Raw genomic sequence first — 16,883 nt, forward strand, 5'->3', positions numbered from 1 at the left:
TGTACCCTTTTCTTTAAGAAAACATTCAAACCTTAAGCAGCAAGTACTGGAATTAACACAGAAGAGAAATTCTTAAATAAAATTATTTTCGGTCTTCATTCTTATTTCCTTTTATCTTGGATAACCTTCAGAAAGTGTATCCTTTTTTTATAACCAGTATCCTGAAAATTGCCAGGTTTCACTTGTCTACTTTCTGGTCTACCTCCAGTATAGGTCCCTTCTTTTCTTCTCTCTTCACTCTTGAATTAATCCTCTACCTACTTCACAGGCCGATTCTTTGATGAGAATGAATCCCCTGTTGATCCGCAGCATGGCTCTAAACTGGCGGATTATAATGGGGATGATGGTAACGTAGGTGAGTATGAGGCAGACAAGCAGGCTGAGCTGGCTTACAATGAGGAAGAAGATGGTGATGGTGGAGAGGAAGACGTCCAAGGTGAGCGTGGGCCTGGCCTCCATGCTGTGACCGTGAAACCCACCTCTAAGTTTTTTGGTTGAATTTGTGTAGAATTTTCCCCACTTAATAGCAGTACAGTCTTAATACAGAGAGGTTCTATGCAGTTTTTCAATTGTATTTTGAAAACAATTTTATGACAGTGGTATTTGTAGACCTTTAAATAAATCATTTAAATTTTTTTCATTTTTAGTTATTATGTGATATGTATTAGTGTTTATAGTTACAATTTGAAACTCAGACTCTTCAGACATTTTAGAATTAAATTGTTTAAAATGGCTCTAGACTTTACCTAAGGCAAATACTCCCAGAAAAAAATCTTTTCCAATTTCTCATCTGAAAGCATTTCATCATTCTAAGTACAGATATTAACCAGACAGCCACAAAGGGAATGGTCTCGTCCACACTGAAGATAAGATTATTTCACTAATGATTCAGCATAGCAAGGCTGTTTTTGAAATTTGTTCTGAGAGGCTTAAAATTTATACTAAACAATCAGTTTGTGAAGATTTGTCTGTTTTGTGTTTAATACACAGATTCAACATATTTTCCTTGTTAACTGTGTTCCTTCTGAACTTTTAACTTAGAGAAAGTTCAGAATCTACTTGTGTGCATGCACCCCTACCCATGCATGCATATCAGAGTATGTTGCTTTATTGCAAGTTCTTAGGCCTGTTTTCTGCCTGCTTATATCATAGCATTTATGGAGCTTTTTCTATAAAAATTGATTATGAACTTAATGTGTGAAGTATTCAATTTTATAATACATTGCATGAAATATTTTTCAATGTAACCTGTCTTGATTTCTTCCTTAACTCTTTTTAAAGTAATTAAATTTTATTTAGGTTCCTGACAAGAATTGTTTCTGTAAAACTCAGAAGAAAATATAGTTGTCCTAGAATACTACATAGTTAATAGAAAAAGGAAAACTAGAGACTCTGACTTCCACCTAGGCATTATTTTGTTAGTACATTCTAGTTTGGGAAGAATGGTTATTGGATTAGAAAGAGATTAATAAATGCTAGGAGTTATATATGGATATGTTAATGAGAAATTTTCAAACACATTTTGGTATCAATGAAAAAATTGTACTCATCCATTTTTCTACAATCTCATCCATTTTTCATAAATCTTACCATTTCTTTCTCATTGCTTTTGTAATTTGTTTGGATTATATTTATTTGCAATTATTTATAACTTAGTTTTAAGGCTTTTTCATGCATGTATTTCGTATCATCAATTAGATTGTAAGCTCTTGGAGGGCAGGAATTTTCATTTATTTTGCCTTCTATTTTGTTTGTATCCTTTTCTGCCTTCATATTCAGCCCCCACCCCCACAGTAGTCCTTAGCGTATCTAGGGCCCTGGATAAATACTGTTAACTGATCATTTTATGCCTTTCTCATTGAGTTTTTATTCTTACAACTGTGACTAGGTTAATAACCCATTAACTTCTGGTCTTACAATCTTGCTTGGTTTACACTTTAAACATTCTCTGTTTTTCTTTCATAGAAGCTTCTATCATCTCATTGTATAATATTGAGGGTTTTATTAGAACAATTAATTTCAGTGATATTGAAAATTATTTCTTATATTTTGGCTATCTTAATGTTGATGACTTTTATCACAAAATTCTCATTTGATATTTTTATGATTTTTATCCATAATAGACTCATTTATCTTCAGTGCCTTCTCTCTCTTTCCTATGTTCTTCTCCCTCTCCCACCCCTAGTTCTCATTGCCACTTTCTACTTTAGGTCCCCAGCACCCTCATGCAACCACTCCTTTTCCTTTCACAAGAGAATAAATCCATTGATTCTAAAGAATATAAGGAAATGACCTAAGATGATATTCTCAATGAAGTAGGGAAGGGATGGTTAAATTTGGGGGTTTCCACATTTGCAAGTGAATCTTACTTGAGCTGGAGGTTGCCATTTAACATTTTTTTATCCCATTTTGAGGTTCACTAGATGATAGCAGCAGGATAGTGCAGCTACCAAGGGACTCCTTTATCATAGGGAACAGAAAGCTGTAAGAACATCTGCTCCAGCAAATACAGAGAGAGAAGTTTGGGTGAACTGACTAAAAAGGAATACTGGAGACTTGGATATTTAATACCAAATAATTTTAAACATGTTTTCAGAGATTCTTTAGGTATAGTATTAACTGTCTAAAAAGTGGGGAGGGAGAATTATGGTTCTTCCCTAGTTTATCAACAATATGTATTCCAAATGTTTATTATTAAGTTAGAGTATTTAAAAGCATTTCTTCATAGCTTCAGTGTAAAAATAATGGTTGGGTTCTTAGGTCAATTTGCACTTGCAGCGAAAGCAGGCAGTAGAGTGGAAAAAACCATTAGCCTTAGAATTAGGAGACCAGCTGTGTATTGCTTTTCTAGTCACTTATACTCTCTGGGACACCATTTCTTCATCTGTAATGTAAGGGTGTTGAACGAGAATACATAGATGATCCTTCTTAGTTCTAAAATTTTGTGGTCACATTCATAGTGGATTCACTGTAACACAAGTATTAGGGACAAATGTGTTTCATATTTTAGCATGCCTAAAATAACATCTTCCCCCAAACCCTAGAAAGAAAAGTGGAAACTTTATGCTCCCATTGAAACTCTACAGCCAGAGACTTCAAAAATTGAAGCATGCACTTCAGAATCACTTTAATGTTTCTACCAGTAGGGGCTCTGCTCTGCTCTCCCTGCTATTAGAAGTAGTTGTGGTTTTTTGTTTTGTTTTGTTTTTTCTCAAGCTGTTAGGTCCCTAGTATTAGACATTCCAGCTGCAGGACTGAGGTTCTAGCTTCAGCTAAAGACACTGACTTTGGTCTCCGAAATTCTGGATTATGAAATGGAGGCTTTGACAGCATCTCTGCCAATAGGGAGTTAAAGAATTCCAGCTTTATCTCTGATGCCTGTTTGTGCATATTGATCATTTGGGTCAGTACTGCCTGCAGAGTGTTTTCTGTAGAATTAAGTGAAGCCAGTTTTTCCTGTGTTTACAATCCTGGTTTATTTTGATTTTTAATTCCTGGTTTCCTGAAGCATCCTAAGAGAAATATTATTTTATTTACATTGGTGTAAACATTTTTTCCCTGACTTCTGCTAGTGATCCAATGAAAAGGTTAACTAAAAGATTAAGTCTGGAAACACTACACATCTGATAGATATATCTTTTAATTCATTCTTTATTATAAAAAGGATATGGATGTTTACAAATTCCCTTTACTCTTATCTTTAATACCAAAGAAGTTCCAAGTTTGTTTAATAGAATATGAAATGCACATTACTAAGTATACCTATGGAGGGAAGTTTAGCATAGTGCCTAAGTGCCTGGATTCTGGAGCCAGACTGCCTAGATTTTAATCCTAGCTCCACCACTTACTAGCTCTGTGACCTTGTGAATTACCTATACCGCTATGCCTTGAAATCCTCATCTGTAAAATAGGGATAAATATAGTTACCTAATTCAACAATTGTTATGTGGATTATATGATTTAAATATTTATTCAGCACTTAGAACAGGATCTTTCACACTGTGAGCACTGTGTAAATGTTGAATAAAATAATTTTTTAAAAAGTAAAAGCAAGTATAGAGTGTTTTCCCTGGGTTGCCTGCCTTAGAGGACAATTGCACTTTGGCCTGTGGATTAATTTATACATTTTAATGGAGGCTCACTGCCTTATTTCCCCAGGGCATTCTTGCTTGGTAAAGCTTGCTTTATGGAGGTGGTCCTTTCTTTACTTAAGAGGGAATTAGAAATTATTTGATAAATTATAAATATCTTTATATTTAATAGTCACTTTATGTTGATGAGTTATTTACAGATTTTGCTTCTTTGTAAAACGAAATAAAATATTAGTCCATATAATTATATTTAGTGGCTGTTATTGTATATCAGATTTGGTTAGGTAATTTTGTCATAGATAAATGCAAAGAGGTTGTTGGTAGAAACTTGAATTCTGGTTAGACTAGCTACACTGAAGGTAGACTCTAGTTAATGTAAATGATAGCTCAATGTAAGAAAAAGGGAATCAGAAGTCCTATGAAATTATGAAAAAGCAATGTGAAGGCACCATATTAAAACTTTGCTAAAGAGTATAAATTAATGAAACCAACATACTCCTCCTTATATTTATAGAGGACTTTGGAAGTAAAGACTGCCTTCCTATGCATTAATTTACTTTGAAGTTGGAAAAATAGTTGTTACCCTAGTCTACCGAGAAGGTAATTAGAAGTCTAAAGAGATTTAGGAACTAGATCATGTTTGTTAAGTGCCTGAGCCAGGACTAGGGTTCTGTTTTTCTGTTCCTAGACCTTTGCTGTTATCTTATTTTCTCTTTACAATTATTTATTTAAAAATCTCAAAAAGTAGCATCATTTTTTCCTTTGAATAACTTTCCTGTAAATTTCTAGAAATTCTCCTTTATATAGTAGGTTTTCCCACTGCTCCATGGTGACTGTCTTCATTTAATTACTAAAGTCCTAAAAGATGTGTTTATAGCCATACGGTGAGGTCCCATAACATGGTTCCTAAGGAGAGCTTTCTGGAGAGGTGCCAGTGACTATTTTCCTTTTTAAAACCAAGATATTTTTTTAAAGTACGAAGAGTTCTTTGATAAGAGAATGATTAGTATATTTTCGAAATACAAATGTGATTATGGATGTAATTTCAGCCTTTGCACCTAACAGATTTGGGGTTATCATTGCTATTGAATTACAGTGTTAAAAATATGAGAACAATTTGCTAGAATATGAAGAATGATTGCCTGCAATTCTAAAAGAGAATTTCTATGAATTTAACAGGAAAGTTATTGAAAGGTGAGAGAAAGTTGGTTTGTTTGGCATTTCTAATAACTAAATGTTAAGAAGAAATAAGAACACGTCATTATGGAAAGTTAATACATAGTACATACACTACATGGTACATACAAATACACGTACAGAGTACATACACCACATGGCATCTTTCTTGAACAAAATGTTACCATAGAATATACTAGAGAAGCTGAGAGTGGAAAACCTATCAAACCTAAAAGAATAGATTGGAGATAGCTATAGTATACATATGAATTTGGAATCCAACCCCTCTTTAAAATATATACCCAGACAGTTATGATAGTAATACTTCAATCTATCAAAGACGAACCTATTGGGTAATTGTAACTGTGAACCAGAAAGTAACAAAAGTTATTTTTAAGGCTGTGGAGGAGCCAAAAGATGTCATTAAAAACCATGTACTAAAAAGGGAGCCTCTTAAGCTCTAATTAAAATGCTAATTTATACTCTGAGCAGTCTTATTTCAAAACTTGAAGATAGAAATAACTATAAAATTAGAAAGGAAGAGAAGAATTGTTGTTGATAGTTAAGCTGAGAGTAGTGAAGTGACAGGTGATAGCCAGGAAGGACCCAGAAAAACCTGTCAATAGCCAAATAAGTCGAACTCTGAAGCACTATATGGAGTCGTTTAGTATAGCTACTCAAAGTGACTTTGAGGGTGTTAGTGTCTAATAATATTGTGTGATAGTTTTTTTCTTTTCGGTAAAGAAAATGTTTTTTAACATACTCCACTTAGGAAGTTGCTGGTAAGCTATTTGCAGAATAGCAAAGAAATTCACTAAAACGCTAAATTTGGGGATCATGAGTAACTTTTATTTTTCTTTTATTTTCTAATTTTTGCTTGATGACTATGGATTAATTTTACTATTAGAAAAAATGTTTGGTTTTTAAAGGCATGAAAATGTATAAAGAACGATTTCTACCAAAGCTTTAATTTAAAGGACTAACTTTCATCTATATAGAAATAATATATTTACATAAAAGGAACAATTTCTCAGTGTTTGTGGAATCCTAAAGCTTTGCTAACTATCTAGCTCTACTTGTTTCTTTCATCCTCTTTCTTTTCCCTTCTTCCTTTCTTCTTTCCTTTCTCTCTCTCCCCACCTTTCTTCTTTTCTTCCTTCCCTTCTTTGTTTTTTCTCTATCATCAAAAGATTTGTTAAAATTAAGTGATTTTCCAAAACAGTTACAGACTTTTCACTCATTTGCCAAGCAACTAAGAAACAGAACAGCATTTATAGAAGGTGTAAGATAACGAGTAGAAAACTACATTAAGGCTGAGGGGGAAAAAAAAGAGAGAGAGGGATTATTTTATTGGATTTCTGTAAGTGATTTTAAAAATAATATTCTTGATACCTGATTATTTTCCTTACAGATGATGAACAAGAAGAACTTCAAATGGATCCTGCAGACTATGGAAAGCAACGTTTCAATGATGCCCTTTAAGCCGTAAAGGAAAACTTTAGAAAACCTAAAGTGCTGTAAAATGGAATCATTTCTACTTTGTCGATTTTGACTTTTGTTGTAAAGATCAGTTGTATCAGTTGTAAAGATACATTGAGATAGATATAAGGAAAATTTTAAATGAAAGAATGTACCCATGTACATATGTGAACTTTTCATATTGTATTATTAAAGCAGAGACTTTGGGGTTTTGTTACAGTTGAGCCAAAAACAAAGTAAGCAAAACTGTAATCTTTGCATTTAAAGCAAACTAATGTATATTTTACATTTTATTGAGCTTAATTCTTTCCACAAATATACAAACAGGAAAAATGATTGTACAGTTTATATGTTGCACATAGCATAACCACAAAGAGAAAAATTATTCAACTGGAAAACTTTTTATACACTAATATATGCTTGTTAGCCCAACAGGTGTTCTGTTATATCCGCCCCTCATCTCATGCTATTCAAGGAATCATACCTAGAATAGTTGCATGAAAGAGAGGGGAACCTGGAAGCCAAACACTGGGCAGCAATGTGCAAAATCACTTCCCTACTCTTTTTATTTTACATGAGTTAGGATGTGTTTCGGCAAATAAGCTTTCAGCTGAGGCCTGATGAAAGCTGAGATAACGTGTAAAGATATAACAATATTTATGAGTTATACCTTACTTAGTTCATGAAATTGTGAAATGCATGATTGATTATATATTTTCAATTTTTAGTTTTTCAGGTAATACCAGTACTGTTTAACCTTTACTGGCTAAAATTTTTATGTTTTCAGAGTTAAAGTTGGTGAAGATATTAATGATTTAAATGCCAGATTCTGAAAGAGGCTAAATGAACCTTGAAATGAATTTGCCATCAGTATTTCAGAGAGTCTCTGGTAGTTTTAGTGATCTTATTTGACTAGACTTTTTCAGAAGTATTAAATAAGCAATTTTAACAGATTTTTATTAATGCACAGATAAGTAGAAGTACAGTGAGATCTACAGCCATTTTATTAAAATAGCTTAAAAGTTTGTAATAAAGATGAAGAACCTTTGTATTTACTTAATATGTTAGTTAAGAACCCATAAACCTGATATTTGCTAGACTTACAAAATTATTTTAAATGCATCTGTCCTTTTTGACACTCTTCAGTAGAACGTGTAAGCTAGCTAATCTTTGTTTTCTGATTGAAAGAACTTTTAAATCTTATCCCCCTCCCCCCAAATAAAAGGTTTTGATCATGAGAAATTTAAGCTTGTTAACTCTGTGTTTCAGAAGGGCTACTGTTAATTGCAGATGACCATGAGATGCTTTTTTTCCCCCCCTGTACTCAGGTTCTAGTCAAAATTCAAACTTACAGAGATTTTTTTTAAAAAAAGGTTGTTCAATTATTGGAGGTGCAAAAATTCTTAGACTTCAGTTTAAAATTATTTAGCAACCCAGAAAAGATGTAGTGATTTACTAAAATTGTTTTTTCTACCATATCAAAGTTAGTAATTCATGGTTTTGCTGTGAGTAGAGTCAGGCCTATAATGAATATGTATGATAGTTCACAGAATTTTTTTAAGTGGAGTTAAAGGGAATTGATGTACACATTTGGGAAGTTAGGGTGGGAAGATGAATCTAAAACAAATTCCTAGTAATACTTTATATTTAATACTGTAAAATTTTTACAAATGAAAACCATGAAATTTCCTGCCTTAGTTCCTTTGTCATAAAAACAATCACTTGCTTGTATGGTAGCTATTACTTACACAGCAAAATTTCTTCAATTAGCAGTCTAGACATTTTATAAACTGAGAAATCTTGGATCAGTTGATAATATTTTTGACTGTATTAACATTTTAGTGCTATAAAATACTATGTGAATCTCTTAAAATTCTGACATTCTACAGTCTGTATTAGACATGCTGGTTTTATAACGTGTTACTTCTGCCTTAAGATTTACGTTTTTTAAATGTATTTTTGCCCTGAATTAAGTGTTAATTTGATGGAAACTCTGCTTTTAAAACCATCACTTACTGGGTTCTAATAAATTAAAAATTAAACTTGTATTACTATTTTGCTGATTCTGATACATATACACACATCACACGCATGTGATGCAAATAGTTAGATTTTAACACTAAAATTTGAGTAAATTTAGAATTCATTTTAAGCTAAGCTAAACTAGAATGGCAGAAATTTTTACACTAGCACTGTTTACTGTAATGCTAGTTTATTCAACAAATTTTGAGTGCTTCCTATGTGCCCAGCGTTGTTCTAGGTAGTAAGAATACTGTAGTAAATAAGGTAGACCAGGTTTCTGTTCTCATGGAGCTTACATTCAAGTGGGAGCAGTCAGACAATATACAGGTAAATACTTGAATCAGATAATTTTAAATAGTGATAAGAGCTATTATAAATAAAACAAAGTTCCAAGGTTCCAAGGTCTATAAAGTTCCAAATAATCGGGTTTTCGCATAACTGAAACATTGCAGTTGTGAGGCTAGAGTATCATGAGCAAGGGGAAGAGATATTAGGCTAAAGAGGTATGGAAGGGGTAAGATTAGGGAGAACCTCGTAAGTTTATTTGTTACTGACCCATAAAGAGAATATGCAGCATATAAAATATACATGGGAAGATGGTTCCAGGAAAAAATGTAAATATTACTTCAAAGTCATTTCTCAAACTATACCTTTATTTAAAAAAATAAGATTGTATGACTTTTTGACTTCTCATTCGTATCATCCTGTAACAAAAAAATTTGCTAGAATATGAGGGCAGAGAATGTTAAAAATAAAAATAAAAACAAAAACATGAGGGAGGTAGTCACTTCCCATAATGGCTGACCTTGGAAACTTTCGTTCTTTCACATGTCTTACCGTATGGTTTTAATAAGACAAACAGTGTGACACGAATACATTTCCAAAGTTTAGGTTACTGAGTCTTAACATCACATGTGGGCCATCAACATTCAGTTCTAATTGGACTACATCTAGTTCCTTTTAAAAGATTCTCCTCGCTAAGGGTTCCAGATGAAAATTAAACCAACTATCCCAGATAAAAAGGGGGAATTTAATGGTCCATGTAAGCAAACTGCATATAGGGCAGGTGTATCCTGGACTTGAAGACAAATGAAACAAGGACTTGAATGCTGCCAACGTGTTTCACCAACTCCCATTTCTGCTTCCCTCTACTTGTTCTTCATTCTGTCAGACCAGCTCCCCTGCTCAAAGCTCTAACCAAGATTTCTAGCAGGTCATGTTTTCCTAGTTTTGCCACCTGAGGGGCTGCTCCTCTTTCCTTAGTTCCACTTCAAAATATCTGAGGGAAGGGAGACTTCTGCTTCTGGCTATGATTTAGTAACTTACCTAGCCCTCCGGGATTAGGAGCAACTATAAAACTGGACAAGATATATTAAGCAACTGTTTTCAGGTAGCACAAAACTGAAATTTCTGAGATAAGGGAAACTTAAGCAGTTGAGCCCCACAATCACCCTGCTTCCTGTGGTGTAAAGAGGCTGGAGTGCTAAGCCAGGAAGATAGAGATCACAGTGGGGAGCAGCTGAAATATTGGAAATTATGGGATGGGGCATCATAAAAGGAAGCAATTCAGAGAAGTGGCCCCAGAAATCCATATAGGGGTCCCCACAAGTCCATAGCTGAGGACAGGCTGTATATAACCATAGCAAAACCACCTGATGCATACCGAATAGCAGTTGCGACAAACTTGAGAATGGAACAGATACCAGAGGTCAAGCAGTGTTGGCATAAAACAGTGCTAAGGGACATTGGGTGTCTGGGCCTGCCAAGATGGAAATCTCCTTAACAACTGTGTCATCCAGCTGAAACACTAGAAAGGTTGCACCTTAGGAGTAAAGACCATGCCCTAGAGTAAGACCTACTGTACACTGCCCTAACATGCTCTGACACCATTGACATGGGAGACAGAGTATGGAGATTTGAGTCCTGCCAAGTTAGAACTTATGAAACTCCTTTCCACAGATATGAACTAACAAAGCATAAAACCGAGCCTACACTAGTTTAAGGTGACCCCTCAGTAACTGCAGTAACTGCTAAAACAAGAATCATCACTTTTCAGAAGAAAATAACACAATTCAGAATTTCTACAAGATATATACAATATCTGGCATTCAACGGAAAACTACTAGAAGTACAAAGACACGAGAAATTGTGATCCATATTTAGAAAAATTGAGATGGCTTTGGTATTAAAAATATGTTCAAAGATTAAATGAAAATATGATTGAACAGATAGAGAATCTCAGCACAGAAACAGAAGTTACAAAAAATGTAATGGGAATTCTATTGTGTGTGTGTGTTTATCTTTTTCTTTTTTTTTTTTGGCCGCTCAGCTTACAGGAGTTCCCCGACCTTAATGGGAATTCTAGAACTGCAAAGTACTATAACTGAAATGAAAAATTCATTGGATGGGTTTAATAGCTGATTGGAGGTGGCAATAGAATGAACTTAAAGAAATACAAATGTAGTTGTTCTGTAAGTGTTTGGAAATGGAGGGCTGAAATGCTGAGAGACCCCGAAATGTGGATTTGGGATTCATTCTTCAAATATTTATTAAGTACTCAAGATGCTGTCCACTCCATTCCCTAACACATAAGCCTAAAGAGTCCATCGTGAAAGAACATGGATCATGTTTTCAATTACTTATTAAGTAACTTATTAAGTAACTTAATAAGTTATTAAGTTACTTAATATTAAGTATTATTATTAAGTAACTTATTAAGTAACTGTTCTGAGTAGTGGGGATACAACACTGACAAAGTCACTGCCTTCATGGAGCTTATATGCCAGAGGGAGAGATAGATAATTATTTTCTATACTCCTAGTGATAAATGCTATGAGAAAAATAGATCTGAATAAATAGTGATGGAAGAGTGCTATTTTAGATAGGATAATTAGGGAGGGCCTTTCTGAAGAGGTGGTGTGAGAACATTTGAATAACCTGTGCAAAACTACTTAATAGAAATAATGGGGCTTCCCTGGTGGCACAGTGGTTGAGAGTCCGCCTGCCGATGCAGGGGACGCGGGTTCGTGCCCCGGTCCGGGAGGATCCCACGTGCCGCGGAGTGGCTGGGCCCGTGAGCCGTGGCCGCTGAGCCTGCGCGTCCGGAGCCTGCGCTCCGCAACGGGAGAGGCCACAACAGTGAGAGGCCCGCGTACCGCAAAAAAAAAAAAAAAAAAAAAAACAGAAATAATGCAAGTCACCTATGTAATTTAAAATTGTCTCCACCTTTAAAAAACAGATGAAATTCTGATATTTAACCAAAAATATTATCATTTCAACATGTAATCAATAGAGAATACTACTGAGATATTTTACATTCTTTCTTTTGTACTAAATCTGAAATCTAGTGTATATTTTGTACTTACAGTACATCTCATTTTGGACACTACATTGCCACTGAAAATATTTGGTTGGTATTTAGAGTTCATTAAACTTATAGTTGAATAAGTATATTTACATACTCAGGTTCCAAGCATACTTAAAATAGACTTTACTTTTTAGGGCAGTTTTAGCTTGACAGCAAAATGGAATAGAAAGCAAAGTCACCACATACCCTATTCCTGCGCGCGCGCACACACACGCACACGCACACACACACACACACACACACACAGAGCTTTCCCCACCAGCATCCTGCACCAGTGTAAAATTGTTAAAATTCATAAACCAACATTGACTCATCATTATCAGCCAAAGTCCTTAGTTCATGTTAGGATTAATTCTATGGATTTGGACAAGTGTATGACATGTATCCATCATTATAGTATCATAATCATTTCACTGCCCTAAAAATCCCTTATGTTCCACTTATTCCTCCTCCCTTACCCCTAAACCCCTGGAAACCGCTTATCTTTTCACTGTCTCCAAAGTTTTGAGTTTTCCATAAAGTCATATAATTGGAGTCATACAGTATATATAATTGGAGTCAGTCATACAGTATATAGCCTTTTCAGATTGGCTTCTTTCACTTAGTAATATGCACTTAAGATTTATCCATGGCCTTTCATGGCTTGATAGCTCATTTCTTTTTAGCTGAATAATATTCCATAGTATGGATGTACCACTGTTTTTTTACACAGTCACTTACTGAAGGACATCTTGGTTGCTCCAAGTTTTGGCAATTATGAATAAAGCTACTGTAAACATTTGTGTGCAGGTTTTGTGTGGACCTAAGTTTTCAGATCCTTGTAGTAAAAAACACATAAAATTTACTGTTGCACATTTACATTTAAAATGTTCAATTCAGTGGCATTAAGTAAATTCACAGTGTTGTGCAGCCATCACCACTATCTAGTTCCAGAACTTTTTCATCACCCTAAATGTAAACACTGTTAAGCAGTCACTCAAATATTAATTTTGAAATTTAAGTTAATTAAAATTAAATAAAATTTAAAATTAACTTCCTCCACCACACTAGCCACATTTCAAGTGCTCAGTAGCCACATGTGGTTAGTGGCTATTGAATAGCACAGGTCTGGGGGAAGAGAATTAGAGGCAGAGGAAACAACAAATACAAAGCCCTTTATGCAAGAATACACTTTTTCAAAGAACAGTTAGTTGGCCAATATGACTGGAGTACAAAGAGCAAGAGGTAGGGAATGTACTCAGTGAGGTAGCCAAGATAATGGTTTCTCATGTCATAGTAAAGAAGTTAGATTTTATTTTAAGGGTGATGGAAAATTTATAAAGACTTTTAAAATGATCACTCTGACTACTGTGTTGGAAAGATTGAAGGAGGTTAAAGAATGAAGCAGGAAGAGCTTCCCTGGTGGCGCAGTGGTTGAGAGTCCACCTGCCAATGCAGGGGACATGGGTTTGTGCCCCGGTCCGGGAAGATCCCACATGCCGCAGAGCGGCTGGGCCCGTGAGCCATGGCCGCTGAGCCTGCGCGTCCAGAGCCTGTGCTCCGCAACGGGAGAGGCCACAACAGTGAGAGGCCCGCGTACCGCAAAAAAAAAAAAAAAAAAAAAAAAGAATGAAGCAGGAAGACTTTAAAGACTGTTACAGGTGAGCGATGTTACAGTATTCCAGGTGAGCGATGATGGTTCTTGAACTAGGGAGGTAGCTGAGGTGATGAAAAGTGTTTAGATTCACGATATATTTCAAAGGATTACATTATTGCATTTGCAATGGATTGGATGTTAGACATAAGAAAGAAAAACCGTATTCTGTAAATTGGAGAACACTGAGAGAGAAACAGGTTTGAGAGAAAATTAAATTTAGTTTTGACCATGTTATGTTTTAGATGGTCATTGCCATCAAGTGATTGCAAAATTGGAGCTAGATGACAGCTCTGATATTTTAATATTTATTATAAATATTACGTTCTTACTGAATTGCTATAAGAGTGATAAAAAACACATAACTCATAGAGATAGAATTAATTAGAATGGATTCTGAAGTGCACATGCCTTATATATCAGGTAAAAGGTAAATATATATTCCATATATTCTGGAATAAGGGATACTGAAAGACTGTTGAAGATTCAAGATACTTGTATTACATTACTTAGTGATTAAATAATAAATAGGATTATTTTTAATGTTTTCATATAGCATAGTTTTGAACAGTTTAAACAGATACACGCCCAAAGAAGACATGCAGATGGCCAAGAGGCACCTGAAAAGGTGCTCAACATCACTAATTATTAGAGAAATGCAAATCAAAACTACAATGAGTTATCACCTCACACTGGTTAGAATGGGCATCATCAGAAAATCTACAAACAACAAATGCTGGAGAGGGTGTGGAACCCTCTTGCACTGTTAGTGGGAATGTAAATTGATACAGCCACTATGGAGAACAGTATGGAGGTTCCTTAAAAAACTAAAAATAGAATTACCATATGACACAGCAATCCCACTACTGGGCAAATACCCAGAGAAAACTATAATTCAAAAAGACACATGCACCCCAATGTTCATTGGAGCACTGTTTACAATAGCCAGGTCATGGAAGCAACCTAAATGCCCATCGACAGACGAATGGATAAAGAAGTTGTGGTACATATATACAATGGAATATTACTCAGCCATAAAAAGGAACAAAAATTGGGTCATTTGTAGAGACATGGATGGGCCTAGAGACTGTCAAACAGAGTGAAGTAAGTCAGAAAGAGAAAAACAAATATCATATATTAACGTATATATGTGGAATCTAGAAAAATGGTACAGATGAACTAGTTTGCAAGGCAGAAATAGAGACACAGATGTAGAGAACAAACGTATGGACACCAAGGGGGGAAAGTGGGGGGTGGGGTGGGATGAACTGGGAGATTGGGATTGACATGTATACACTGATGTGTATAAAATGGATGACTAGCAAGAACCTGCTGTATAAAAAAATTAATTAAATTAAAAAAAAAAAAAAAACAAGGGCTTTCCTGGTGGCACAGTGGTTGAGAATCCACCTGCCAATGCAGGGGACACGGGTTCGACCCCTGGTCCTGGAAGAACCCACATGCCGCGGAGCAACTAAGCCCGTGCGCCACAAATACTGAGCCTGTGCTCTAGAGCCCACGAGCCACAACTACTGAAGCCCGTGTGCCTAGAGCCTGTGCTCTGCAACAAGAGAAGCCACTGCAATGAGAAGCCTGCACACAGCAACAAAGAGTAGCCCCCGCTCGCCCCAACTAGAGAAAAGCCTACGCGCAGCAACGAAGACCCAGCGCAACCGAAAAGAAATAAATAAATTTATTTAAAAAAAAACAAAAAACGGATACATGCCACTAGTTTTTTGCATTATGTTTTTTCCTATGGTTAATGCTTTGCATCTAAATATACTTCACACTTTTTTTAAGTCCATATTTTTAAACCTTTATTTTATTCTAAAATCTTGGACAGGGTTGTTATTGAAGCTTAATGACATTAACAACTACCATTTAAGGAGAAAGGAAAACACCATAAATAATCTCATTTGATCTTTAGATGCTGCAGAAAAAAAAGCCTAGCAGAAAGTGACCGCTGGATGTAAACGGTGTTAAAATGTTAAATAAATTGCAAAAGCATTTAGGCTTACTACCAGTAACCTTTCTAATCTTAACATCTAACAATAGTAACACTGTCATAGGACACAGTAGGATGTGATGTATGAGCAGGAGGACTTGAATCCTGATTGTATTTCTTACTAGTTGACTGCACTTGTCATTGGATAAGGTATCTGTTTTTCCCTTTTTCTTCCCCCCTTTAAAAAAATTTTCAGTGTCTTCAACTAAAGAATGGGGGGACTAATATCACCTAGCTATCTCTCAGAGTTGTTGGAAGAATCAAAATGCATATAAAAGCGCTTTGTAAATAGCATATTTTACTTAAGTTTTAGGAATGAAGGTTTGAAACAATTACTACTTGAATTTTTTCAACAGAAATATTTCCAATTTTAACCTGATTTAATAATTATTTTAGTAATCAATTGGGGTAATTGCTTTCCATATTACACACTCGATAATTAGTAATTATCTGTTGATTTTCAATTAGTTTTACTAATTGAAAATTAATTTTCAATTAGTTTTATTATTTTGTGGACTGTTGCCAGTTCTGCACGCTGTATACCACGGGCTCTCAATAAATGTCACATTCAGAGCATTCTTGTAGCAGGAAGATTTAGGATCCAAATGAATTCTGAGCTCTGACAGGATCTGTAGAATATAAGGCTTTCAGAAGACAACCCACCTTGCTCCACACTTTGAAACAGCAACAACCAGATTGACAAGGTTCTCTGCCTACCTCTCAGCCTCATCTCTCTCCACTGTCTTCCCCTCAACTTCTCCATCCCCGGTGCACAGTACAACTTCCCCAAATGCTCAACACAATCTTATATTTGGACTTTTCCATCTCTTGTTTCCTTTACCTAGACACTGTTCCTTTGTAACATCAACTCTTTCTGTCTCACTTAGATGTCATCTCATGAAAGCCTTTCCAGACCTCCTGTGCTCTTACAAAGGCCTGTCAAGAACTTCTTCTTGTAGTCATTTTATCACACGGTATTTAAATCCTTTTTACTTGTCTGTCTTCTTCAATAAACTGTGAACTCTGGGAAGGCAGTGTCTGTGCCTGCCTTGTTCCGTTATATCCCTTGCATGTAGTATGGTTCTAACACATTATGGTTTTACAATAAAT

The 16,883-nt window shown here is 35.3% G+C and overlaps 1 protein-coding gene across 2 annotated transcripts in view; it reads left to right on the forward strand.

Moving 5' to 3' along the window:
- Positions 1-8,794, forward strand: part of GOLM2 (golgi membrane protein 2) — a 96,993-nt gene extending 88,199 nt beyond the window's left edge. Inside the window, exons 9-10 of one of the 2 annotated variants that reach the window (XM_059059402.2) lie at positions 269-436; positions 6,679-8,794. In XM_059059402.2, the coding sequence (XP_058915385.1) occupies positions 269-436; positions 6,679-6,749 (239 nt within the window). In that variant the 3' untranslated portion in view covers positions 6,750-8,794. The remainder of the gene's footprint in view (positions 1-268; positions 437-6,678) is intronic. The other variant, XM_059059403.2, reaches the window with a different exon arrangement.
- Positions 8,795-16,883: the final 8,089 nt, after the last annotated feature.

Source organism: Kogia breviceps, chromosome 3 (genome assembly GCF_026419965.1).
Source record: "Kogia breviceps isolate mKogBre1 chromosome 3, mKogBre1 haplotype 1, whole genome shotgun sequence".
NCBI classification, from domain to species: domain Eukaryota; kingdom Metazoa; phylum Chordata; class Mammalia; order Artiodactyla; family Physeteridae; genus Kogia; species Kogia breviceps.